Source organism: Chamaea fasciata, unplaced genomic scaffold, assembly GCF_029207755.1.
Source record: "Chamaea fasciata isolate MVZ Bird 193981 ecotype frontalis unplaced genomic scaffold, bChaFas1.0.hap1 SCAF_7, whole genome shotgun sequence".
NCBI lineage: Eukaryota > Metazoa > Chordata > Aves > Passeriformes > Sylviidae > Chamaea > Chamaea fasciata.
The window spans coordinates 19,593,818-19,620,671 of record NW_027094092.1 but is presented as its reverse complement, the minus strand read 5'-3'; the positions used below and the strand labels follow the sequence as shown (position 1 = coordinate 19,620,671).

Sequence of the window (26,854 nt, the reverse complement as noted above, 5' to 3'; positions counted from 1 at the left end):
AATTCGGCCAGTTCCAGGAGCAGGTCCACAAAGTTTCAATTTATTTACATTATTTCTTTATTGTGATACTTTGGAGCCCTAGCTGATGGCCCAGCTATTTCTCTCTCCTAACTCTTTAGCTTCCTGGCAGGTCCTAACAAAAAAATGTAAAATGTTTTGGACACAAAGAGTGCTCAGAGGTGTGCATTAGGGTCTGGCATGGCTTTGGTCCCGGGAGCAGCATCCTGCAGAGGGAGACAGGCATTCTAGCCATGGAACAATCCACTGATTTCCATGATTTCCAGCTCCCAGGGACCATGGCATGCAGACAGAGACACCGAAAATCACTGGAAAACTGTGGCGCCCAGCAACAGCCCCCGCCAGCTTACATCCTCCCAAACAGTGGGAACAGTTTGTTGGATTTAAATGTGTGTTAATCAGAGATTCTTGCTAAGAAAACTCCCTAATGCAACCAACCGAATTCCTCTCATTCGTTCCCAAGGAAATGAAGCTGTCTGTGTTCACACTGTCCAGGTATTTCACTTCCTTAAATTTCCGCTGTCCCATCCACCGGGATAGGTTCCCCTCTGCGCTCGCCCTGGGGGAAGCAGCGCGCCCGGCTTCGGTGCCTGCAGGAGTTCCCACGGGACAGCTGAGGCGGGGAGAGGAAATTGTTTTTAGTAAACATTTGGTTTGCATTGAGAAACGGCTTTTTGGCGGCTCCCAGGCCGTTAGCACGCACACCACCATCCCCACCACGCCCCGGCTGTCAGCGCTTCGTTTTTAACAGCGCTCAGGACGGAGCGGAGCGCATGCTGATGGCTCTTCATGAGAGCATCAGCAGCGCGGAGCGGACACATCCGCAGCAGGAGGATTCACCCACCGGCGGTGACAGTTCAGCGTGCGTCGGGGCGGGGTGACGGTGACAGTGACGGTGACAGTGACCCCGCAGCTCCCGCGGCCCGCCCAGCCCGCTCCGCCCCACCCCGCCGGCGCTGCCCCTCCGCGGCGGCAGAGGGCGCTGCGGCGGCCGTGGCGTCGCGGGGGGCCGTCCTCGCTCGAGCCGCTGTTCCGGCGCTTCCCGAGCAGAAGTGCAAGCGGCGGCGGGCGCGGAGCGGCCGCGGGTCGCGGTGAGTCCGGCGGGACGCGGGGGGCGGCCGGGAGGGCGGGGGCTGCGGCGGGCCCGGACGCCGGAACCGGAGAGCGAGGGCCCGGCTGGACTCGGGCCGCTGCAGGCGTGCGGCGGCACTCGGTGCGCAGCGCTTCTTCCCCGGGACGGAGCTGCCGGCTGGGGAGCGGAGCCGCCTCCTCTCCGGCCCCGCGGAGCCCTGCGGCCCCTTCCAGCGGGCTCGGGCCGCATGGCCGGGCCGGGGGTGCCGGGGAGGGTGGCCTGCGCCGGGGCAGGGCGCTGGTGGGGCCGGGGCGCGCCGGCCTGCGCTGCTCCGGAATTGAAACCGCGGGGCTGAGCGGGGCTGGGGCCGGCCGTGCCGCCGGCCCGGGGCTGGCGCTGGGAACCCGGCCGCAGAGACTGCCCTGCCTGCGCCCCGGCGGGTGCCGGCCGACGGCGGGAGCAGCGCGGGGCTCTCGGGCTGCGCTCCTGCTTGTCCCGAGCGCATCAGCTGAGCTTGGGCTCTGGTTTTCCCACAAATAGACACACTCAGCACATTCTTCGGGAACGCGTTAAAGGGTAATTGGCAAGATAGGTTACTGTTTCTAAACCCGATAGCTCTTATTTTCTAGTAGAGACTGGAAGTATTTAATATTTACGGTAACTTTATTAGCATGAGTAATAAATTATGACTTCAGTAATAATTTCCGTCAATTTCGTCTGGCTCAGATAGGTCACGCTGAGTCTTTTCGTACTTAAACAGAAATCTCAGCTGTAAGTGGGAGGAAAATGTTCTAATTATATCCCTTAGACCTAGTTGTTAAAGCTTGCCGAAAGTATTCCCCTATGTTTGCTTCTGGCACGTTCTACAGCGCTACCCCTCAGCTCTGTGGATTTTGTGGTGTCTCAGATACTGCTGTGAGTGATTAATAAAGTATCAATTTGAAGCTTTGGGTGGATTTTGCGCTGTGCTCACCAGCTGTTAAATGACTTGCGAGCAAACTGCTTTGTCTTCCCATAGAATGAAAAGGCGGTACAACTTGTGAAGAAGTGGAGGGGGAAGTCAGAGAAGTATGCTGATAAAAGCAAAATTCTTCTGCATGTTCCACATTACCTTCAGCTTTTCCCAGCGAGTGAAGATTCATGGAGCTCAGTCAGACTGTGTTGAATGAGAACTTGTCAAGACATTAGTGGCTTTTTAAATTTTGTAGTGTTGCAACACTGCAGTGCTGCTTTCTATCTTAGAAAACTACTACTGTATTTAGAAAGCCAGGACACACAGTAGGTACCGATGCTGATGGAACTTCAGCATGAAGAAGTATCTGAGGTGAACATACATTCTTTTCTTCACCCATTGAACTTCCACGAGTTTACTATGTCAAGAACAATAACTTTTGTATCTCAGTAGCACAGATTAGCTAAGCACATGTTAAAAAAAAAAAAAAAAAAAGGTTTTAGATCCAGACTGTGAAAACTGGCCATAAAATATTCCGTGTATAAAGCACGTCAAAAAGAAAACAAAAGTAAATGTAAGGTGGAGTGAAAAGGAGAAATGTTTTAATTGTTTCAGAATGTGTGTTTAATTCACTGTTCACTTTCCCACGATCTCAGATCATTTTACTAATGCCACATACAGTCTCATGCCTGTAGAGGTGGATGGTAATTAAATGTAGCCTGGAGACTGCCCTGCAGAAATCACATTTGTTCACAGCCATACCTCTCCCTGCCTGTTTTTGAAGTGCTTTATGGGTGTTTCCTTTGTCCCCACTAGGGCAGCATCTTACATTCTCTGTTGATCTGCTGAGGGGTATAGAAAGGCATAATGCATATCTGAATATGTTCCCAGGGTGCAAAGGGAGAACAAGCCAAAGTCACTGCCAAAGAGAGAGTTCAGTAGTACTGTTCTTCTCACTAACAGTGCTTTCCTTGTATTTGTCATTCTGAACAGTTCCTAGTAAATTCTGTCTAAAAGTTAATAAACTAAAGAAAGTTTCAGGGAATTTTGGCTTGGGTTTGTTTTTTAGTTATGGAAAAACCCATAGAATATCTTGGTCTTAAATGCAGTCTAGTATGCTTCCACTGCTCACTAAAATTAAATCTGTTTTGACATACTTAAATAGGATAAAATATGAATGTAACTGTGAGGGTGCCACCATCTAGTTTCCTAAGTAACATTCAAGCATGAAAATACTTGGGTGATTAAAGCGTGACAGCATTCTTTACAAATAAAGAGAAATCACCTGGAAAGCTTCAGAAACCCCCCAAGGGTTGCTCTGCTTTAGTCAAGACTCTTGATAGTCTAATGAGCTCGGAATGTTGTTTGTGTTTGCCTCAAACAAAAATTCTTCTTTCAAGTCTTTAGGTTCACATGTTAAATTTGTGTGAGTGTGATGGTTATCCAGAAGACTAGGATGTCTTAAAGGTTCCTGCTATTAGGAAAAAAAAAAAAAAAAGTTTGTATCTCAAACAAGATAGGCAGCATGCTCGCAGACTTTTGCAAGAAAGGAGAATTTAATTTTTGCAGTTACAAGTTCTGCCTGGATGTCCTATTGCTTCAGCTTGTCTAGGCATTTGATAGCTTTGCAATGGAAGTTTTATAGGTATTAATTAGAAGGCATTAGTATAATTTCATGTGTTCTGCCTGGATGAGGCCACAGTGATGATAGCTACAGACCTCATAGTGGAAACACATGGTGCTTATCAGTTATTAGTAGACCATTGATTAATGTGCCTGGGAATAAGTGTTGCAAGTATTACTCCATAAACAAGTTCTCCAAAGTCACTCCACTGGTCTGTCAGTCTCATGACCCAGAAATCTATACATACATATACCAGGCAGGTGAAGAAAAGAGAAATGTTTGGCCAGTTTTCTGTCGATGCAGTGCTAAAGGCATTTCCCCTGCTGGCTGTGTGCTGGCCAGGCTGCAAGGAAATTAATTATATTTGTGAACTTTGAGTAAGAAAAAGGATTTGGAATAGTCTTCTGTATTGATTCCTTATTTGTATGGGTAGTCATTGTCAATTTTCCAGGAAAGGTCATGTGGAAATTTATTGTATTAGGCACTTCCTGACTTACAATAGCAACTCTTATAGCAACTGATAGCACAGTATTCCTTAAAGTCGCCAAATGCTTGAAAATATTATTTCATATTTCAGTGTAAATAGTATGCAATGCCTACTTTTACTTCCTTCCTAATACTCTTAATGATAGTGGGATTTTACAGGCAATGTGCAGATATTTTCTGATACCAGTGATTTTTTTTTTTTTTTTTTTTTTTTTTTTTTTTTTTTTTTTTTTTTGATTTAGAGGAGTTTGGCACTTGAAAATCCATAGAAGTCCTACCTAAACTTCATTATACTTAGGGAGTTGAAAAATCAGAGTACTGAGCTTTGTTGCATACATAAATTTAAAATACAGGCAGTTTAAATTTTGTTTTGAAGTAGTTTTTGTCGATCATAAGGTACATTATTCTTGCAGGCGTTTCTGGTCTTCTGGTCTGGCTGTGCTATCTCGCATCAGCCTAATCACTTTGTAATGCAGCAGTGTAAATAGCAACAGAGCACAGGTTACTTAGTGAAGAAAGGTGTCATTATGGTTCAAAGTTGGAAGAATGGGATGGGGACTCCTTTTCTTTTAACTGTCCTTTAACTGTCTTTTCTGGGGCGTGAAAGTTTCATCCTTCGGGCATTCCCAGACTTCTGCAGCACGGGCAACGATCAAACAAGTTCTGACCATTACCATTTGGCATGGAAAGCACCTTTCTTTCTGTTGGCAAACAACACAGCTGTTGCCTCAGAGAGCGAATTCAACCTTTGCCAGCCCAAGGCCTGGATACCTCTGTGCCCGAGCTAAAGCCCATTTTCTCCAGGATCAGCAGGTCTGGCAGCACTTCGTAGCTCTAGAAAAGAGCATTTCAGATACATTTCCAAATGTAGTTTAAGAGTTTCACTGCCTTAGAAACTTCACGATAGCAAAAGCAAGAATTACCACGTAATGATCCAGTTTAATTGCTGTTGTTCCTGGATCTGAAAGCTGGATGGTGTGGAAACAAAAAAGGTAGAGAGAGTCTAGAAAAAAGTGTTTAAAGTATTAAACAACTAACCTTTTTAAAAAAGGATAAGTTCTCAAGGCTGTGGTATAACACAAGGTATTATAAATTAATATTTGGGTATTGTTGTACCTGCATTTGATTCAGTTTTGTTCAGCACAGAGGAAGAATAACTACTATTATCAATAAGAAAAACTGGTGTAGTTTTTAGGAATCTCAGTTTTTATTTCACTGGAAACCTGTTACATAATAAAAAAGAAACTGCAGCAGCTTGATTTGAATTTTGGGATATATCCTAGTTTGTGGGTTAAAATCTATCATTTTCCAGCCTAAGCATTTTTTGCATTCCCCAGGAGAGGACGGTGAAAAAACTGCTACAGTAGGCTCACAGATTGTCTGCTCTACCTTAACTGGGGAAAAGACCTGTTACTGCCATTCAAAGTACATTTTTCTGTACTGGTTTTGTCCTAGCTCTGCCCTGTCCAAAAAGATTAAACGGTGTTCTGCTCTTGGAGGATAAAGTAACTTCCACAAGAAACAGGTCTAATTCCTAGTACAGGAGTTACACCGTATAGAGAAATTAGTTAAAACTGTGGTGGACTAATAAGGCCTTGGTTAATTGTCTGAGTAACAGCAGTGTGAATTTTGATTTGGAAAATTGTGCCTTGCCCCACACCTAAAATATGTGTGGAGGAAGGAGGATTTTGCTCACAGATAAGATGAAATGGATAAGAGTAGTAGGAGGAGCCCTATCTTAGATAAAATATGAACAAAGTTTAAAATCTGGTTCTTAATCACCTTAAGCTGCTTCTTTGTGCCTGAATTTCCCAATTGAAAAAGATACTTGCGCTTCTTTTTTTGTGAACTACTTGGTCATATGCAGATAAAGAGCTCCATGTAGGAGTGGAGTATATCACTGGAAAAGAGGTGGTTTGTGTCAGACTAGGATGTTGACTGATTGCAGTGACTCAGTTATTACAGTGACTCTGGTATGGGAGGGGTTTTTTTCAGTAAACTGAATATTCATACCTGCTATGTCTGTAGAAACAATTCAAATGGCCAAAGAGACACTGCTTGCACTGCACTTAAATCTACGAAGTGTCCAACTAGTGAGATTACACCTAGTCAGATCCTGGCTTCTTCTTTATAAGAACAGAATTGTAAATAGTATGGGATTTTTTTCCTAGGAACAGCCCAAGAGAAGAGTCACGCTCTTCTTTGCAATTAATGTGACCCCTGAATTTGAGTAAAGCTGAATATTTCTTCTTGCAACTTCCTGAATTCCTTTGTGACATTGCTAAAGGGATGTATTCTTCCCTTTCTTAGTCCCACTAAATATACCCCTGTGGCTTAGAGTAATGTGAATTTTTCAGTCCTAGGCTGGCCTGTGGGTTCTAATACCCTGCATACCAACATTCCCACTCCACTGACCTAATTTAGTTCCTGTGATTTTTCATGAAATGTGGCCCGTGGACTGATCATCCTCTTCAGCAGTTGTTAAATAAGTTATGTTAGTTTAACAGTGGAAACAAGCTGGGTGTTTTCTCCCAAGAGAACAGATCTACTGATGGCATGCTAAAAAAAAAATGTCACACAGAGCATCTTTCTAAGCACTGATTCCTCTGCATCCATTCTAAGTCACTGGGGGAGCTGGTGCCTTTGTGGAATTAAACTGGTCGTGTCTGGACTATGGCTGGAACAGCTGCTGAGGGCATGCTTGGTGTTTAGTTTGTATTGCTGTTGTATTTAGGAGCCTCAGTTATAAAGCCTGTTGTGGTAAATAATTTATAGGGACAATACACTGGGGTGGAAAGCAGAGTGGAAGTGAGCAGCACTCTTTGTGTGCAGTTGCAGACAGCTCTGCTCTAGAGTTATTTCTGCAGAAAGTGAGCACTGCTGGCCAGTCCAGTACAACTCAGAACTGTCATCCTGTACTTTGAGGCTCTGTACTATAATGGTGTTTTGGAAATGTCAAGAATGCTGTTCTTCAGATAGTTCTCATACCCCTGCATACCCCAACAAGATGGAAAGTCATATATTTATACAACAGAATAAAAGTTCTGGTTTGATTATTTTAACTATATCTAGCCAAAATATGGTAAGTTGGTTTTTGTTTAGATAGATCTGCCTCTTTTTTTGGTCTGGATAGCTGGAAAAAGTAGCTCATAGTGTCCTATCATGGGCAGTGTTGCCAGTTGTTTGTCATGTAGATGGCCTAAAGCATATTTCTGTGATTTTGCACGTCTTCAAAATACATGTCCCATAAATGCTAGTTCAGGCCTTGTGTGATTAGTATTTCTGTTGATGTAATCTAAAGGTGTCATAAAATAAGTACCCAGATAAAACTACCTGTATGTCCTCCTCCTATCTGTGAACATTTTGTAAAAATGAGTTGTGATATTCCAGTTCTGATATAGGCAAGGAAATTTTCAGTTTTGTGAGTTCATGGTCAAGGTAATCCTATTCAGTCTGCTGCCTCCAGCATCTGCAGTAGTGATGCAGATAAACAGTTCTTAACAATTTGTCTCGTCATTGGATTTCCATCCCTAATATATTTTAAATGACATAATGGTATTACAGTGAAGTCACTAGGTGAACAGTGCAAGAGACTTTTGCCTATATGGCGGTGCAAAAGATTATCAAATCCGGACTTATTTGGCTTGTTTTGCATGCCTGGCTCCGGAACCCTCAGACTACTCATACTGCCTTGCACCCGGTGATGATCTCTGTTTTTCAAAGAAATGTCATGTATAGAAAACTAACCACGGTAGGATTCTAAGAAACTGGTTGTAACCAATAAAATAATCAGGGTTTCTTGGTCTTTAGAATTTGTATTTGTTATCAAGACCTTTTTTTTAAGGTTCTCTCATTCTGTGTAGAAACACTAGCAATCTGTTTGGGTATACCAACACTTTTTCATTTCATACCTATGAGTTCACCCTGCTTTGGACGAGTGTTGTAAAAGCAGGTTTTAGTATGCCATCCACCACTCTTCAGGGAAAGGTGACTTCTATCTTCTGTTCTTACAATCATGTTCCTTGTCCTCCCTGCCAGCTAGCCTGGAAGACGGAAAGGAGAGCAAGAGCTCTGTTTGAGTACTAGTAATTTGTAGATACCTTTTGAGTTGTGGAATTATTATCCTTATCTCATGTGTAGCTTCTTACTCAATTTAAAGTCCTGCTGGCAGTTCTAAAATGTTATCAGCAGTGCTGTAGATTTGAATTTCATTTACAGTACATCAGCTGCTTGGTTTAGGTACTTGGACTTTGATTTTATTTGTGGTCCTGCAGCTAAGTTGATTTGAAATCTATATTCTGAATTGCTTGATACAGAAAACGCTAAATAATATATATACACTGCCAGGAAGATACGGAATTGAGCTGTTGTCCTCCAAGAAAACTTGATTCTGTACAGCATTTTTTCCACACAAAATCTATTTGAATGTCTTAGAAGTAAATAATATGGAAGGGGTAAAGAAACACCTTCAGTCCACATAGCAAGGACAAAGAGGATTCCTCTCTTTACAGAAATCAGTCATGAAAGAGATTACAGGAAGGGGGGGTTGTGTTCGAACTACGCTGACAGGATGCAGTGTCCTTTCCTACTTATCACAAGATAAGCAAAAAAAAAAAAAAGATAACGAGGACAAAACAAAAACAGTGATTTTGAGTAGAACCAAATCCGCAACTCCGTGCCAGTATTTCTGGTCGGAAATAATTTTTTGTTCTTGCCTGGCAGGGAGGCTCCCGAAATACTTTAAACGAATGCATGTTTTTCCCCGTTGCAGTGCACGGCGGCGTGGCCCGGGCCGGCTGCCATGAGCCTGCTGCACAGCGACAGCGGCTGCGGAGCCCGCGACGGGGAGAGCGGCTGCTGCGCCGCCATGGCCAGCGCCTGCAGCGCCGCCGCCAAGGAGGACAGCTCCAGCGCGGCCGGCGCCGCGGGAAACGCGCCCGGCTCCTTCACCGAGGAGACGCAGGGCTACGACGTGGAGTTCGACCCGCCCCTGGAAAGTAAATACGAGTGTCCCATCTGCCTGATGGCTCTGCGGGAAGCCGTGCAGACGCCGTGCGGCCACCGGTTCTGCAAAGGCTGCATTGTCAAATCGATAAGGTAAAGGAAAACTTGTGGAAGCTGCTTTTAAGAAGAAATTCGTGTACCAGAGCAGTTTAAGGTCAATCTAAAGTGAATAGAGCTGCCCAAGGTGCATTACCAGTGAGTGCTAATAGAACTCTGGAAATTTATTATTCATTAAAGGTGTTATATATGGCTAGAATGTCACAAGTTTGGAAGTTCTATGAGCTTTAGATAGTTTTTATAAACTTACCCAGGTTATGAATCTAAAGAAATGATTAAACTTCAAATAATAATTTAAAAAAGAAAGGTAGGCAAATCCCCCAGATAAATTCCATTTATAACATTACCTGTCTTTCGCCTATGATTGTTTCTCTTGATAACTGCAGGAAACTATAGACAACCTGATTTCTTGGCGCAGATAAGGCAATTCGTGCTTTCAGTTCTTCACTTGAAATTAGCTGCTTCCTTCTTGAGCTGGAGGAGAGAATGTGATGAGGGACTAGTTTTGAACCAAGCATTGAGAGAGGAAGCCAGGTGCCATATGAGGGACTGGGAATAAGATACAAAGGCAAGAGCAGACTGGGCTTATAAAAATGGATGATTGAAAGAGCAAGAAAGGTCAGAGAGTACCTTTTAGAGAGCACTTGCCTTACACCTGGAATGAAGTCATCAGTGTCCCACACGTGTGAGTGAGTATTGGATTACATTGATAGATATAGTGCTGTAGGATTTTTCCTTTTCAGCATAAGCTCACCTTTTTTCTTAACAATTGCTCACTTAGCTCAAATGTCACTTTGGTAGGAATTTATATATGCAGTTCTCCGTGACCCATATGTAGAACCGGCTCATTTTCAACCATACTTCACATACTTTTGTGTAAAGATCATCAAACTGTCATCAGTGTTGCTGTGTTTTTCCCTGGTATTTATTTTATAGCATGAAAAATTGACAGTGCTTTCTTGATTGGCTTTTCATCCCATTTGTTCATAGTTCTCTTCCATTCCTTTTTCTTCCCTATCCATCATTTGTAGCTCACTAAATGAATAGTATGCCAACAATTATGTTCTCTGAATACAGTGTTTTGTGGGCTTCTCTATAGTTTCTGCTACATCAATTCTGAGGAAGAATTTCTCCATGAAAAGGACCATGACCAGAAGCTTCTGCTTCTTTTTACGCTTTCTGTGTGTCTATGAATAGTGATGACTGTTTCAGTGAATAATAAACAAAGTGGAAAGCATTTTTTTTCTTTTGGGACGGCAAATTATCAGTGTAGTATTTCAGATGTTTCATTGCTAGTAAAAGTTTTCCCTCATTCCCCACTGAACTCTGTCTTTGGAGGTCAGTTTGAGTGACTGCTTGTGAAAGCAGGGAGGACAGCTTGAAGTGCCAGACCACTCTGAATCCCTGAGGGCTGAACTACATGCTTAATTGGTATCCATAGATCAAGCTATTGATTTGGATTATGTAGTGTCTACAGTATGGTATCGATTTGCAGTATGTACTGTCTACAGTACCAGATTGATTGAGGTATTGAGATGCTTCTACAGAACTAAAATGAAAATGGAAAGTGAGGTTTTACATTCTCTAAGTACTGGGTTTTTTCACTAAGTGATTGTCACAGCCTTCATTTGATCAGGAGAAATTGCTTCTCTTTATTCCTCATTTCACCCGTCTTAACTCAGGTGAACACAGAGATTAAGGATTTTAAATGAAGGATGGTCAAGCATTCTTTGAGTAATTGCTTCTTGTGACTTAAACAATTGTAGTTGTTCATGTTGAAGTCGTGGCTGCAACCAGAAAAAAAATTGGAAAACCTTTTAAAAACTGGACTCTTCAATCTGACGGTGTGAAGGACATGATTAGATGAGATTTGACCACAGTAAGTGTTTGCCTCCCAGAAAGCTTTTTAAATAAAGCTGTCTGAAGTGCTTAGAAGTGCTATAAGTCATGGAAGAGCAGAAGCTTATCTACCTAACTACAGATGAAGTTACTTGTCAACAAAATGCATGTTACCTGTCAACAAAATACATTACTGGAAATTTTTGAAGAACTAACTTCAGGTGCAATAGCTAACTCGATTTCACTCCAGTATTTTCCTGTATCTTAGAGCAAAGCAGACTTAGGGTTTGTAGTAGAGCTTGCCAAATACCAGAATCTCTGTTTATTGGAAAAGCAGAGTTGTGAGGTAACAAGGGGCAGCAGGGAAATCTTTGCATGCTGGCAGTTCATCCAGCAGCTGGCATGGCTGCAGTTAAAGTCTTTGCCAACTGTCTCAGCTTCTTGGCTAAACTGCTCACTTGTTAAAATCACAGAGCAACCTTTTCTTTCAAAATTATTCTGGCTTTACTCTTGATACCTGTATTTTAATCTCAAGGGAAATTACTGGAATATTCCTTGTACTTTGTAGCAGATGGCCATTGTTTCTCCGGTACTGTTGGGAGTGGTAGAGTGCAATGCGATAAATAATTCCAGCATAGGAAAGCCTTCACTGTGAGGTGCATAAAATCAGTTCTTTCACAGAAAATGTACAGCGACATCTTTGTCTGTAGAGGCATCTTAGCAGTGTTTTAAACACAATCCTCATCCTTGTAAATAGTATTTGAAGTCTGTTTAATACTCTACAGTGAGTTACTGCTTTTTCCTTACTACACTTTCCTACTTTGGAAAATTGCATTTCATTCATATTTGGCCCTTTATCTGCTAGTTATTTAAACTGAGGATTTGGTAATCATTATTTCAGATTAATCTGTTGCTGGCTGCTCTTACTCATGGTTAGCTTTTCTTTGTAGAAATAAAGCTGCTGTCTTACCAGCAGGCCTCTTGAGCTATCTTTATACTGCACTAAACAGGGTGTTTGTAACCAAGTTATACCTGTGAAAACTCATTTCCTGTAGGTTGTGAAGTGAGGGAACATTTCTGGCTTGTGACAAAGATCAGACTGGTCATAGCTCAGGGAGCTCTGAAACAAGGCAAGCTAGGTGTTTTCTTTCTTCCACTTGTTTAGGAGTGTGATTCTCAGGCATGTGGTGAGCTTGCTCTGCAAGCAAAACTTGTGAAAGGAAGTCTACTGCCACTTTTTGAAGTGGCAACTTTACCTCCACTTCCTCTACCAGCATTGCTGATGGAGTTGCTGAGCAATTATTTCCTTTTCCAACAAAGAACATAAATTCCTTCCTGGTCTCCACAGCCCACTACGTTCTACTTCCCCTCATGCTTGCAGGCAGTGACAATGATCTGGCCTTTGATCCTTGCACCACAAGTGCTCTCTGACATTTTTCCACCTCATTTTTTTTTTCCATTTTATTGGTGTTTCCATTAGCACTCAGGAGGTTTGATCTCTCATCCCTCTTTCACTGCATTACTTGATTGTGAATCAGTATGTTGGCCTACTGCTTTCAGTATGAGCTGATACTGGAAAATTTGATAGAGGTGATCCCCTTTTTTACTCCATTTCTAATGCTTTTTGTATATACGTGCAGGTAGACAGAACCTGATGAACTGGAACAGGCTGTTAGTTACCTTGTGCAGGTTGCGTGCATTCCTGTTCCATCAGATTCCAAACCTTCACCAGTTAGCACTGACTTCCAGTGTGTTTGCTGTTAAAATGGCTTCAGATGCAACACCTGGTTCCAAATGCAGCGTAATTTTCATAGTTACTAATAATTTTTGTGTCTGTAGGTTTTCACCCTGTTTGCTGTATAATGAAATTGAAGGATGACCAGCTGATCAAATGGTTGTATAACAAAAGCAGCAAACTGAGCAGTGTGTAGTGTAATGCCAAACAGATTAAGTCAATCTGGAAAAAAAAGACAATTTTGCTTATTTTGTTAGCTGTGATCACCTTGGTTGTTTATAAAATGAGAAAGAAATGAGAGGAGGTCTAAGAAAGTTTAAGTAATTGTTTTGAAGTAGTATGTGAAATAGTCTTTGATGTCTGAGCTATGTGAAGTGCTTACAGAAACAGGACTGTTAAGTTCTTAGTGTCTTTACATATTCCTCAAGTTTGTTTCCAGAGTGGTTAATATGGCATTTGTACAAATAAAATTGAGTTTGAAAATGCTGCAATCCCAGTCATGCCACCTCCAGTGAAACTGTGTGTTTTCAATTTTTCTGAAATACATTTTAAAGTTTCTCGTCATTGCCACATAATTACCATTGTTTTCAAAGATCTTCTTACTGTGTTATTGTTTGGCCACTAATGTCTTGCTGGTGTAAAAATATTTTAAATTAAGTGCTTGGAAATCTGTTGGTAATATTTGAATATCTTTCCTTGCTTTTCTGCATTGTAGAGATGCAGGTCACAAATGTCCTGTAGACAATGAAATTCTGCTTGAAAATCAACTTTTTCCTGACAACTTCGCCAAACGGGAAATCCTTTCATTAATGGTCAAGTGTCCCAACAAAGGCTGCAGCATGAAGATGGAGCTCAGGCACTTAGAGGTGAGAAGTAGTTTCGAAAATTCAGAACCTTGTTTTCATGGATGAGTAAAACTTTGAAATAACCTAAATATTATAATAATATTTAATAATAAATTAACCAGGTCATACCTGGTACTCATTTATGCTGACTCAGTGCATTTTTCTTTCAAGACTATAGCTGCACATGGGTTTTTAATGAGTATTTAATTGTAGTTAGGTGATTCTCAGGTGAACATCTCGGTGCATGACAGTTGTACTAATGCAGCTTTCTGCTGAGGATCATTCATGTTTGTCTTTTGATCAGCTATGTCTGTGCTTCACGCAAGTTTCTTAAAGTCAGTTTAATAGACTCTCAAAGTAGCTACATGTATTAGTTGAAATAATTGTTTTGGAAAATAATATATGCAGTTAAAAGGATAAATATAAAACTAAATTTTTACTCAGAGCTTTCTTAAAGCTCTGAATACGTGAAACCCTGACCTTAGTAATGGGACAGTACCAGGTAGAGTCAGCATAAGTGTATAAGGATTTCCTTGCATGAAGGAAAGGTAGGGATTTCTTTGTCTTGCACTGTGCTTTCTCTTGAAAATGGATGAGATGAAAGGTCTTGTTTGAAGTCTCAAAACCCTCTTCTGCCCTTCTGCAGGACCACCAGCTGCAGTGTGATTTTTCCACTGTGGAATGCCCACAGTGCCAAGGAACCTTCCCAAAGAACCATCTGAAGGAGCACATGACCCAAGAGTGTCTGAGGCGTCAAGTGCGTTGCCCAAACTGTGCCACCTCTATGGCCTATGAAGATAAAGAGGTATTTAGCAGGAGTCTCAGTTTGTCAACCTGCATTCACATGGGTTCGCTTGGAAAGGGAACAAAACCAAACAAAACTAAAACTAAAAGGTTTTGGTCTAGAAGAGCTTTTTGTGCTGCTGCACAGCTTAGAAGCTACAAACTCAGGACATGAGCCTGGAACAGGCAAAAGCTGGGGAGAGATTATCCTTAAATACAAACTTGATGGAAACCATGTGGTGTGAGGGGGCTTGTGGACTTGCGTAAGAGCCACTGATTTCTGACCTTATTATCAGACAGGCCAGTATCTACTGCCCATAAAATACAAAAAGCAGTATTTAAATTTGCAGTTTTTATGCCTGGGAGAGAGGATGCATCAGGACATAAATCTTTTAGGGATATCTGCTACCACACAAGACCAAGATAATTTCTGAACTCTTCACTGGCTCTGCGTTGTTCACGCGGGTGATACTGGAGATATTACTTTCCTTTTGCTGTTCCCATTTCTTTATCTCTATGTGGATGTGTTTTATCTCAAGGACTGTTAAATGTCCTTGGATATTAGTATTGTGAATTGTCAATCAAATTACCTCATATAGTCCAACTATACAAATTTAAAAAAAAAAACAAAAAAAGTGCTTTCATGTAGTTCCAGTACAATTGAATGTGAAATTTAGAAACTTAGAATTAAAATCAAATTTTATTGGAGTATAAGAGCCTTAGGAAATAAAATATCTATGACTTTATTAATCTCTTGTATAAGTCCAGGTAAAAACAGCAATAGAAAACATATTGTTCAGGGTAAGGGGATTGTCTTTGTTTTGCAGTTGCGTACAGCTAAATGCAAAATTAGAAATATAAATAAAAATCTAATGTGTGATCAAGGGTGATTAGCCCTCTCTTAAATTGGGTAACTTTACTAATACTTTCTCCCTCTTGTTTTTTCTGTTTGATCACTTAAGCTTCATGACCAAACCTGCCCACTTGCCAATATATATTGTGAATATTGCAACACAGTCCTCATCAGAGAGCAGGTAAGCGACTCCCTTTTCCTCTATTCCAAGTCAGGTGTTTCGTATTTACATCACTTCTTTAATCAGAAATTAAACTCAGAGATAGAGTTTGTCTCCTAGCTGCTAAATCACTACTTGCCTGTCTCTGAAAATGTCCAGTCAGGTGTGATACTCCCTGAAAGGCTGCTTCAGCCTGCAGTCACAGCCAGGCAAAACCTCTGTAGGATTTTGGCTGCACATCACATTGTTCAGCAGTCCTGCTTCTTGACGGGGTGTGGGAACTGACGGTGGTCAGAACATGGATTCTTAGGCTCCAGACGGCAGCTTAAAGCCTGTGGGAAAGCCAAGTACAAAACTCTCTCAGTCTGGCCTGGGAAATCATAAGGAGGAACCCAAAACAATCGTTGTAGATACCTCCTCCTGACAGCTGGTGTTTTTCCAACTTGTTTACTGGTAGAGATGTTTACAAAAAGGTGGTGCCCTAAAGGACCAATCCTATTCATTGTACTGAAACACTGTATAAAAGGAATCTGTCTTTCAACAAACTTTGCTATAATGCCCTTGAAAGAAATTAGAGTTACACGTATCGTTTCTCGGCTGTCCTGAATCGTACCAATAATGGGAGCCATGGTGCATGTCTTTGATCTTGAATACAGTTGAAAATATACCAACAACTGCCAGTGGTTATGGCTGACATCACAAGACGCTTTGATTTGGGCAGAGACGGAGAGTTTTTGTGCTTGGAAAGCCACTGTTGGAAAGTAGCTATAAGTAAATTCACTATCAAACTGGGATGCTGGCTGGAATTCTGCTTGTCCATTACTGTTGTTGTAATAGCCATTTTTATTTTTTCTGTTCAGTAATAACTTCATTGGCAGGAAAATGATAAATATTGATTTGTTTAATATGGCAACTATGTTGATGGCCTGGGTTAAAATAAAGAACGATCTTGTAAAATTGCACAAATACTCTGAAAAACAGGATTGAGCTTAGTAGTAAAGGAAAAAATCTGTTGTTAGGTAGAATAATGAACTGCAGAAGTGAGGAACAGAGAATGCTAAACATTTGTTATAATAGCTGATCTCTATTAGCCTTGTACTTCATTGTGATATTTAAACAAGGCAAACACCTGGGGATATATGAACAGGGATTCTTCCTGTAAAACACTGAATTATCCTTTGCTCTGTTTAGGGCTCCTAAGGCGTCAGTAGAAGCTGTTGTGGTTTTGAGGGAGGGTGGATAGGGACGATCCAGAGCAGTGAGATGACTGATCTGAATCTGGAAAACATGGACCACAAAAACAATTGAAGTAACTTGAACTTTTTGAGGAAGATGATAATAAAGAAAGACACAATAAGTCTGTGCAAGTAGTTCTTCAGGAGGGAAGGAATTGAATGTGATCTGGGTGGAGGATAGGCTAGAAACAAAAGGTGTTTGGTCTAGCAAGGAAACCTGAATGCCTTCTGAGGCCTAACGTAGAAACAAAGTCAATGAATTGTTACAGTACATACAAATGGGATGTATAATTTTTATCGGCTAACATTTTTGTTCAGAACTTCTGTATTCCCTTAAGAAATTACATAGGTATAAACTGATCTAACTTCAGGTACCTGTTCAAAATCCACCCAGCTCTATCCCTTTTGGATAAGAGAATACTCTTGATAGAGAAGTAATATCAAATCTGATTTGTTTCAGATGCCTAACCATTATGACAATGATTGTCCTACTGCCCCAGTGCCATGTTTTTACAGTGCCTTTGGTTGTCCTGAAAAGGTAAGCCTTTCATCAATACCTTCTGAATTACAGACCTTCTGCATCATTTTGTCTGTTGCTTTTGTAATGTGTTTTTCTGTTCTTGTCTCATTATCCAGCCCCAAATCGTCAGTGATTTGTGGTTGTGAGTTTTTTGTTTTGAGGTATCTTAATTCTGAAACAGTGCATGTTGACGCATTGCATTTCAAAATTGCATTTTCAAATTTAAAAAGCTCAGTGAACAATTTCCTTAATGACCTTGCTTTTATTATTTCATATTTTCTCAGCTTTCATGTCAACAAAGTATCTTCTAGCACTTCTTCCAAAGCCATGGCCAAGTATGCTTATGACTACTAGAGTTCCATGAAGAAAATCAATTTTATTAAATTCTAAAATTATTAATCTAGATACTCTTATTTCTAGTTTTTTAATACCTCTTGTTTAAAATGGGTCTTTCCCCTTCATTTCCACATCAGTTTTCATACACCATTTGCTACTATGGAGCATTTTAGCAAATTAGTGAAGGGAGTACAATGCTGATTCAGAACACAGAAAAATTCTAAATATATTTATCACTAACAGTCTTTCACCATGTCTTTGGTTTGAGTTGAACAGTGTTACTTAAAGTGTACACCACAATTAATGATGGCTTCATAGGGAAATTATCACTCCTACAATACCTGATAATTTTTTTTTATCGTGAATGTTCATTAACAAGAAGATGACCCTGAATACACAGTGCTTGCCTTTGGAATATTTGACAAGAATGTTTTCAGTATAAAATACTCCATATTTCTTCATATCTTGCTTTTACTTTCAGGTGCACAGTTTGAAATACATTGTTCCTCTTTCTCACTGCATGTGCTACTGAAATACTTCATGTCTTTTACTCAAAATTGCTTCCATTTAAAGTGTGGGTCTTGGCATTTAATAAGAAGTTGTTCTCACTCTTTTCCGGAGAATTTAAGTTTTGTTGTTTTCCTGGAGATGCTGCAGCTTCTGTAAAAATACTGTCAAAGGTTTCCTTATTAAACATTACACAGAATTATGCAACTACACAATATGCTGTTACTAATGATAAATATTCTAACAAGAATATGTTTGTGACATACCAAAGTCCCAAGCCAACAAAATCAATAATGTATGTATCTGATTTATATTGCAGTCATTTATGTCAGTTCTATCTTAAGTTCCCAGGTTAACAGTTCTATGCTAAAATCACCTCATAGCTACACTTTTGTTGGACCCCAGCTGTATCAACATCAGGGCAAAGACACAAAGATCTTAAAGGTCTTTCCCAGTCTAACTGATTGTGCGATTTGCCCGCTGGTATTTGAACTTCTTTTGTCATTTTTCCTAACAGTGATCTTAAATTTGGAGCTCTCCCTTAGTAAAGTGCTATTTTGTCACACCTTTGTCCTTGGTGCACCCTGCAGTTTTTTTCACATGAGAAAAGCAACTACTTGTTTGATTTTCTTCAGAGCCACATTTAAAATGTGAATGCAGATGTTTGATGTGTTCCTAATGCCATATCCCTTAAATCCTAGATGCAAAGGAATGAACTGGCACGGCATATGCAAGAGTTCACTCAGGTTCACATGAGGATGATGGCTCAGAGTTTTCAGAATATCAATGTTACTGCTGTAAATCCTGTACCCTTCATCAATGGCCTCCCCTTTGAGCCTGCCCTCTTCTCACACGTGTCACATGCTGCCTATGACTGCAATCCAGAAGTTGAAAACTTCAAGGAAACTATTCAGCAGTTGGAAGGTCGTCTGGTAAGACAAGATCACCAAATCAGGGAACTCATTGCTAAAATGGAGACTCAGAACACTCACATGGCAGAACTCAAACGTACTATCCGAAATTTGGAGGGAAGGATTACTGAAATGGAGGCACAGCAATGTAATGGTATTTATATCTGGAAGATTGAGAACTTCAGTGGACTACAGAAAGCCCAGGAAGAAGAGAGACCTGTAGTGATGCACAGTCCTGGCTTCTATACAGGGAAGCCTGGCTACAAGCTGTGCTTGCGCCTGCATATCCAGTTACCGAGTGCTCAGCGCTGTGCTAATTTTATCTCTCTGTTTGTCCACACTATGCAAGGGGAATACGACAGCTACCTGCCCTGGCCTTTCCAGGGCACCATACGACTTTCTATTTTGGATCAATCAGAAGGCCCAGAAAGGCAGAACCATGAAGAGGTGATGGAAGCCAAGCCAGAGCTGCTGGCCTTTCAGAGACCGACAATTCACCGCAATCCCAAAGGTTTTGGTTATGTGACTTTCATGCACCTGCAGAACTTGAAACAGAGAACCTTCATCAAGGATGACACGCTCCTGGTGCGCTGCGAGGTTGTGACGCGCCTGGACTTGAGCAGTGCCCGCAGAGAAGGCTTCCAGGCCCGCAGCACTGATGGAGCCATGTAGCCTGCAGGTCTTAACCAGAGCAATGGAGCCTTACTCATGTTTCTCCGCACAGATCACAAAAGTGCTTCGTTGTCCACAAAGGCTGCGTTTGTATAAGATCATAGTTGCCAACATAGTTGATCTTCACCTGAATGGACTTGGTTGTTGCTGGTATATATTTTTTTCTATATGACATCATATATTTAAATATTTGGTAAGGTTCTCTCTTAAAATAATAAGCTACTTCTGTAGCAAGCTAACTAAATGAAGTGTTAATCAAAACTGCCTACAGGAAAATCCTGTTGCAGAACCTGTGCATCTCAGATGGGTAAAACTTCAGTCATATCGAATAGACCTGTAAGTCTTTTCACCTCAGTGCCTTGGAATAGATGCTGTTGCAAGGAAGGAGTGAAATTAATAAAGATGAGGGATTTTTTTCATTTGTTCTTTTCACCGAGCTTGGGAAAGTTGAGAGTGTTTATCTAGAATTTTGCATTGGCTGTGTGTCTCTTGAAGTTTAAAGTTAGGGTTAAGACTTTGTTCGTGTCACCAAGGGTTCAGGTATGCTTTGACCCTTTCCTCCTTCAGGAAGTTGCATGTTGATGCAGAGTTGACGTTGGTGTATGATACGAGGTTGTGTTGCGGAGAAGGCTAAATGACTCTGAACTGAGTTCACTGAAGAAATACTTGTAACGTGGTCTGAAGATGCCTCCCTAATTCTCTTTATTTTGATAAATCTTTCTGTGTGTGCTCTAGGCCCTGAATGTCAATCATCAAGAGATATAAAAGTTTAGCATTTAAAAGAAAACCCTTTGTGCTGGTGGGATCTTCTAGTGCTGGACATGTTTCAGGTTATGAGTGCACACATGAACAAAGAGATTTACTAAACAGAGAGGGTGAATGCAGAATTTGTCTTACTGTTGTTGAAACCCGAATTTGTACCAAATCTGAACTTGTGACCCGCATCTGGTTCAAGTGATCTCTTGATGTTGTGGGTGAGGTACCCAAGTCATCCCCTGTGAATTCTCCGTGGGCAGCTGGCCGTATCAGCATCCAACTGCTTTGGGTATTTCCTGGCCCTTTAGACAATAGGAGCTGGGCCAACTCAGCAGTTTGGATGGTAAGGAAAGCCTATTAATTCAGCAGTGTGAGGAAAAATTAAAATCCTGATTCATTTTAGGAAGAAAATCTGGCTTCCATAGTTACTCATTTATCAAACACTAGATTCACTGTGTCAAAGATTCATGAGGTCCCTAATGCTGTGTGTATTGTTTTCTGTACTGACTGATTATATGCCATGTAAATGTTAGTTTTGACCAGTCAAAGCTGAATAGTTCAAGTTCACTGGTGCTAAAAATTTTAACTTTCATGGTGCTGATAAAGTTCCGATTCTTGTCTTTAAAAGGAGGGAAGAAAAAGGTTTTGTTCACCCCATAACCTAAGTATGTGTTCAGATACTGAAGAAAGTACTAAACAGTGCATGAGCTTATGTGTATTATTTATCCAAGCTAGTGAAACAACCTAAAGACTGGAGACACTGCAGCTGAAGAGATACTGAAGAGTGTTCCAACTATTTGGCCTCATCCAAGCAATACCAGTGGGGAAAGGGCACATTGCTTAATATAAACAAGACTAAAAAAAGACTACTTACTATACTTTAGTGGTTTGGGAGGATACTCTACCTGCCTGCATGAGAGGTAAAAGTTCCAGGGCCCAAGCTACCATTTTGTTCATCCTGTCCATATGTGTAAAATTTCTTGTGCAAGTAGAACCTATTAGATGGAAGAGGGATTGGGTTCAATGGAGCATTGTCACTACTGAAACATGAACGTTGTGGCTAATGATAAATGCAGTTAGCTGTTGATGACTTCAGTGTATTCTCAGTCATTAGGGGATGAGTGAGTATATGTTACTCAAAATAGGGAAAGATCTCAGCTTTAAAACCAAAGTTGATTTTATAATGAATAGCCTTATCCTATCACTGAATTCTTGTGGAGTGTCTTCAGCTGGAGCATTCCCAGTAAAGCCATTCTTAACCAAGAGCTGTTGATGTCCATGGCAGTGCACAGAGCCACTCTGCACAGAAGGCACTGTACACGAGTTCTCCATTTTCAGGCTGTTACCTATGCATTTTTTTTTCAAGAAGCTCAAAAACTGCCATTCTCTTTTGTTCCCCTTCTTGTTTTTTGGTGCAGGAGGGGGAAGCAGTCAGAAAAAACACTTGTCATTTGAGAGCTTCCTGCTCCAGGTCCTTCCTCAAGCCTAGCAATAAGAAAAATGTCCTTATTCTCTGTTCAAATCATTTATACCCAAGACCCACTAAATGCATTAACACTTTCTCTGCTTTTGAAGGTTTGCATTCTGAATGGAATTTTTGCTTTGAGTCTTATCTGCTAGATCTGATGTACTTCTGCCTCTGAGGAGGAAACTCCCTGTGGTGGCAGGGTTTAAATGATTCAGGTTAAAATTATACAATAGCACAAGCCACTAGGGAATAGAAGACTGTTGCATGTATAATTGTATTGGCCACAGTAATATGGATGGTTTATTCACTGCTGCTATTCTACTGGTTTTGTATTTTTATATTACCAACTAGAACGCTGATGTCCAATTACTGTACTGTCAGAGTATTACATGAGAGACTGTCAGAGCTAATTTGCTAAGTATCAGTTAAATCTTACTGTCATATAAAGATTATAAATCTTAATGAAATATTTATTCGTTTACTTGTTCTATTTTCCTCTTTCCCCTTTCTTCAAATCTCTTTTGAGAACTTGTTTTACCATGGTGGATTGAGGTATAAGTGCTAGAACTATTTCAGTGGCAGGAGAAAAGTCTGCAGCATTGACTTGTCTCTAAATCAAAGAAATATTTTAATTAACCTGTGTCCTGTGTAACTTGTTCAGCAGTGGGGTTTTGTTCTGTAACTCAGTGCTTTGCAGCATTACTAGATCTCAAGGTGGTTTAAAAAGTGGCTTAGCTTATCTTCCAAGTTTCTGTTGTCTTTAACATGTTTTAAGTCACCGACTCTTAGTATGTGTATTTGCAAAGCTGCTATGGCACAAATTTCCCGATTATTATATATTATGAACGTGTTATCTCTTTGCCTCTGAATGTCTTCCCCTGCAGGGCAGGGAAAATTATTTTGCTAAAAATGTTGGTATGTAATGTATATATGTGGGAGCTCAGATAATGTGAGATGTATAGAGTTGTTTTTTAAGTGGTCTCATAATGTGTCTGGTCATGTTTGCTATCAAGGGATTAAACATGTTAATGAAATGAAATCAGGGTGACCTTTCTCTTCATATTTAGAGATGGCAGCAGACCAAATACATTGATGACACATGCGAAAGATTATTCTGTGTCGATGTTAAAGGTTTGTATTGGTTGCATTTGAACAAAATGAAAGTACTCCTGTTCCCTTGGATAAATTGACTGATAGTTTAATATATTTTGTAATTAATGCACAGCTATGTTTCTGACAGAACTTTAAAAAATAAACTAATTAAACTGTGCACTGCCTGTTGTATCTTTATTCATATGGAGGGCAGTTCAAAAATACTAACTGATACAGAACAACTGATGCCGTGGCATTTTCTCTGTCTTTTGGGTTTCTTACAGCACCAAGAAGGCAAATATATTTCAGTATAAAAACCTAGTATTTATAAAGGGTATCGATAGTTTAATTCATTACTAGAAGATACAGCTCATGCAATAGATAATAAACTAAGTGTTCCCTTAATCATCCTGTAAGTTAAGATGTAACTCTCAAAAAAGCTGCATACTCACCTCTGGGCACATCTGCTTGCTTGTTTTATTTGTCATAAAAGCAACTATGGGCTGAAACTTCGTTGCAGGAGACTGAGATCAGAAACCAGAGGGAGTTTCTCTGTCACTAAGAGAAATACAGACTTTATTGCAGTCTCTGATTTATCTCAACCTGGATCTGTTTTTCTGCAGGAAGGAATATTCAAAATGTTAAGATTCTTCTGAGTAAAGTTAGTGGTATTGCAGCAATGTGCTGTTAATGTCAAGTTAATTATGACTTTATCTTTCATCCATTAGGTTGGTCCTAATAGCTTGCATGAGTAATGGATGGGAAGGCCTGCTCAGACATTGGTTATCTGTTGAGTTAATCTATTTTTAGTGTTCCATAGGTTAGTGCACAGGTTTTAGTGCACTAAAACCTTCTTTTGATGAGATGGAGTAATGACCTTTTTTTAAGCAGGAAAAGCTGGCATTTGCAGCTGCCTCTGGAATGGAAAGTCCGCGTGCAGAAGAGCACCAATATAGGAGCATCTTCACACCTGTGTAAATACATATGTTTGTGTACCTGTACATTTCTGGAAAAGAAATGGCTGAACTAGGCTCTAGACCAGGATACTCTGACTGGATATTTCCATGAACAAATACCAGTTCATTGCAGCAACTTCACAAGAAGAATATGAGTGTTTTAGCTAAAATCCTTAACTAGTGCCAAACCAGTTGCTTTGCTACCTTCCCCATCCCCCCAAAAGCTCATGCAAAACACTCCAGCTGTTCTGGCTGGAGAGAAAAACTTCCTTTACCATTCCTTACTGCATTGTACTGAACATCAGTGCTTCTGTGCTGTCGCTCATTTAGGAGCTGTGACTATTCACTCTGTTCCAAGACAGCATTTACAGAAGCCAACAAAACTTCCTGAATTAGCCCTGAAAAAGGTTGAGCGTGGTATTGGCATATGCAGAAAATACAAGTCAATAAAGGGGAGGTTAATGGACCAAAAATGGTGAGGAGGGAATCTAAGGCCTGTCTGGATGAAATGAGTAAGAGGGATGAGGAATTCTGCCTGTTACTCATCTTGGATTAAAAAAACCCTAAAACCCAAAAATGTCATACAACTCAAATAGGAAATTTTTATGCTAGCACAAAAACTTACCAAAGGAAACACTTCCCTGGCACTGGTCTCATCCTCATCTGTTGAGACAGAAGTTGTCTGCAGTGTGTTGTAGAAGAATTATAAAAGAAAGGCCTCATAAAATCAGGCCTGCTCTATTAAATTAATAGCTAGCCTGTCATCTTTTCTAAGTCTCGTCAAGCAATTTGCAAGTTCCAATGCGAAGATAATCATGGTATGTATGAAAGGTTCACTAACACAACAGCCTAGTCTTGGGTTGAAAAATGAGTGCATCTCATATTGTGTAAACAATAAGATCTGTTCCACAGAACCCATAAAGGAAAAATTAACCTGAATCTTAGCACGTAGACACAAATCGCCTTCTGAAAATGGAGTAGTAAGAAAACTACCAGCCAATAGGTGCTCCACACGAGGTCTGTGAAAACTGTATAAAATAAGTGATGTGAATAAAGAATTGGCTTCTCCCACATGAAGAAAATGGAGTCTCAGCTAACTTACTACAATGCTCATAATTTCCCACCACTGAGTGTCTTTGTCCACTCCATTTGGAAGGGAGAGCTTGACCACACTGGACTGTGTCAGCCCTTGTGCCATCACCTCCCTCACAGGAACTGACATTCTTAGTGACCTTGAAGTACCAAATGTCAGGAGCTGTGGCCTTCAGGTCTTTTTCCTTTTTAAGTTTTTACAATTAAACCTCGCCACCTTGATAAGTAAATCTGTCTGAGCACACAGGCAGATACTTTCTTAAGTTATTTTAAGCTTTCCAGGGCTCGGAATGGGTGAAGAATTCATCCTAGTTCTGCAGTCCTTTCCAGTTCACAAGAGCATTTTAAAAAAAAAGCTAACCCCCAGCCAGAACTGTCCTTGTTTCTCCTGTCCTCTCTTTTTCATTTCCCCTTTTCTGCACAGAAGCAGAAAGATTCTGAAGTGGTCAAATCTTGAGTCCCTCCTCACTCATGTTTTTATCCCAAGTAGACCTGTTGCCACCCTTTCTTGACCCTTCTAAAAGACTGCCATTCTTTCTGTTTAAAAAAAAAAACAAAAACAAACAAAAAACAAACAAACAAACAAAAAAAAAAAAAAAAAAAAAAAAAAAAACCTGTAAAAAGTAATTTACCTTGCTAGTAGTGCTTGCTGAATACAGAGCAAATAAAGACTGAGCTACAGCATCATGAAGATCATCTTTCCTCTCAAATGCTGGGGCCCTGCTTCACTGTTTGCTCTTCTGGTGATTATGTTCTTTGAAAATGTTTGCTCCACTGAAACAACGACTTGCATTTCAGTTCTGAAATTTGCATTTTGGCTGGGGGTTTTCCTCTCCAATGGAATAGGAAACTTCATGAAACTGCGTGCAAGGAGGAGATTGTGCAACAGGAAAATAATTTCTTTGTTAGCTGCAGACCCAGCCTCAACTAGTGAGCCTTCTTTTCCTTCTGGTTTGTGCTCTGACTGATGTGTGAGGCCATGCAGGCCCGAGTGTTCCTGACTTCAGTGATTTCATGCTGCTCCTTTGTTGCAGTCAACTCTTTGTTGTCTCTGCCACGCCAGGGGGGATGGTTATTGCAGCCAGTCCCCTGCTGATGAAGCAGGGAAAAGCGCTGGTCTACCCATGGTCCTGAAGATTCCAGCTGAGAGTTTCTCACTGAGATCCCAGCAGGTTTGACTTGACTTGGCCAGACTTGACAGGTGTTAGCGTGGGGCAGAAAGGATTCACAGGCTGTGTTTTCTGGTGGCTTTTGTCCAGAGCCTCATCCTACTCAACAGTCAAGGGAACAAGGCAGAAACAGAGCAGCGTTTTAGCAGTTTGGTACTAACAACTTTAAAAAAAAAAAAAAAAACAAAAAAAAAAAAAAACCCTCCTCCATTCTCTCAGCTGATTAGAAGCAGAAGAAGCTTTTAGCCTCCTAAAAGCCCTGTGATAAACTGTCCAAAAATGTGAGGTTTCAGTTTCTTAGCCCTCTTAAGACAGAACCTGATTTCCATGAAACTCAGCTGATAATTGACACACTCGAGGGGGGGAAAAAAAAAAGGCAACAACACAAACTTTTCATTGTCTGACCTGATGTGCAAAGTCCTGACTCCTGCTACAGACCAATATTTAGTAACTTGCTGGTTTTCCCTTCTGTCTTCAGCAGCAGCTGCTCCTCCCCCTGTATGCTCACATAGCAGGTGTCAGGTGAAGGTGTGAAGGAGTTTGACCTGTTAAATCCTACAACAGTATGTTTGAGTTAGGATTCCTATTTCCATTCTGGTATTCCTGCGTGCATAGACTTGTTTCTTTCCAAGATTCAACTTTGTTTCTATTACTGCCTTTAATAAAGGAATAGTTTCAGCCAGATATGACCTTGGCCTTTGCTAACAGTGTT

At 40.8% G+C, this 26,854-nt stretch overlaps 1 protein-coding gene and 1 long non-coding RNA gene across 3 annotated transcripts; one reads left to right on the top strand and one right to left on the bottom strand.

The window, feature by feature from the left end:
• Positions 1-1,037: 1,037 nt before the first annotated feature.
• Positions 1,038-23,103, top strand: TRAF6 (TNF receptor associated factor 6). The gene is made up of 7 exons (XM_066187861.1): positions 1,038-1,109; positions 8,924-9,249; positions 13,503-13,653; positions 14,279-14,437; positions 15,378-15,449; positions 17,124-17,201; positions 18,728-23,103. The coding sequence occupies exons 2-7, from the start codon at positions 8,954-8,956 to the stop codon at positions 19,607-19,609; spliced, it is 1,638 nt and encodes a 545-aa protein (XP_066043958.1). The 5' UTR covers positions 1,038-1,109; positions 8,924-8,953; the 3' UTR covers positions 19,610-23,103.
• On the bottom strand, positions 15,173-26,854 carry LOC136292317 (uncharacterized). Of its 2 annotated transcripts, none has more exons than XR_010721882.1 (4): positions 26,548-26,854; positions 25,606-26,241; positions 23,378-23,483; positions 15,173-15,760 (listed from the first exon to the last, which is right to left on the bottom strand). It is a non-coding gene; the product is annotated as an uncharacterized lncRNA (long non-coding RNA). The 2 variants fall into 2 exon arrangements; XR_010721883.1 differs by lacking the exon at positions 15,173-15,760 and adding an exon at positions 17,442-18,190.

Excerpts from the sequence above, each read along its gene's own strand:
- TRAF6 (XM_066187861.1), top strand. The coding sequence starts at position 8,954 with ATGAGCCTGCTGCACAGCGACAGCGGCTGCGGAGCCCGCGACGGGGAG. Across the intron at positions 9,250-13,502 it reads TGCATTGTCAAATCGATAAG|AGATGCAGGTCACAAATGTC; the intron begins GTAAAGGAAAAC and ends TCTGCATTGTAG. Across the intron at positions 14,438-15,377 it reads TGGCCTATGAAGATAAAGAG|CTTCATGACCAAACCTGCCC; the intron begins GTATTTAGCAGG and ends TGATCACTTAAG.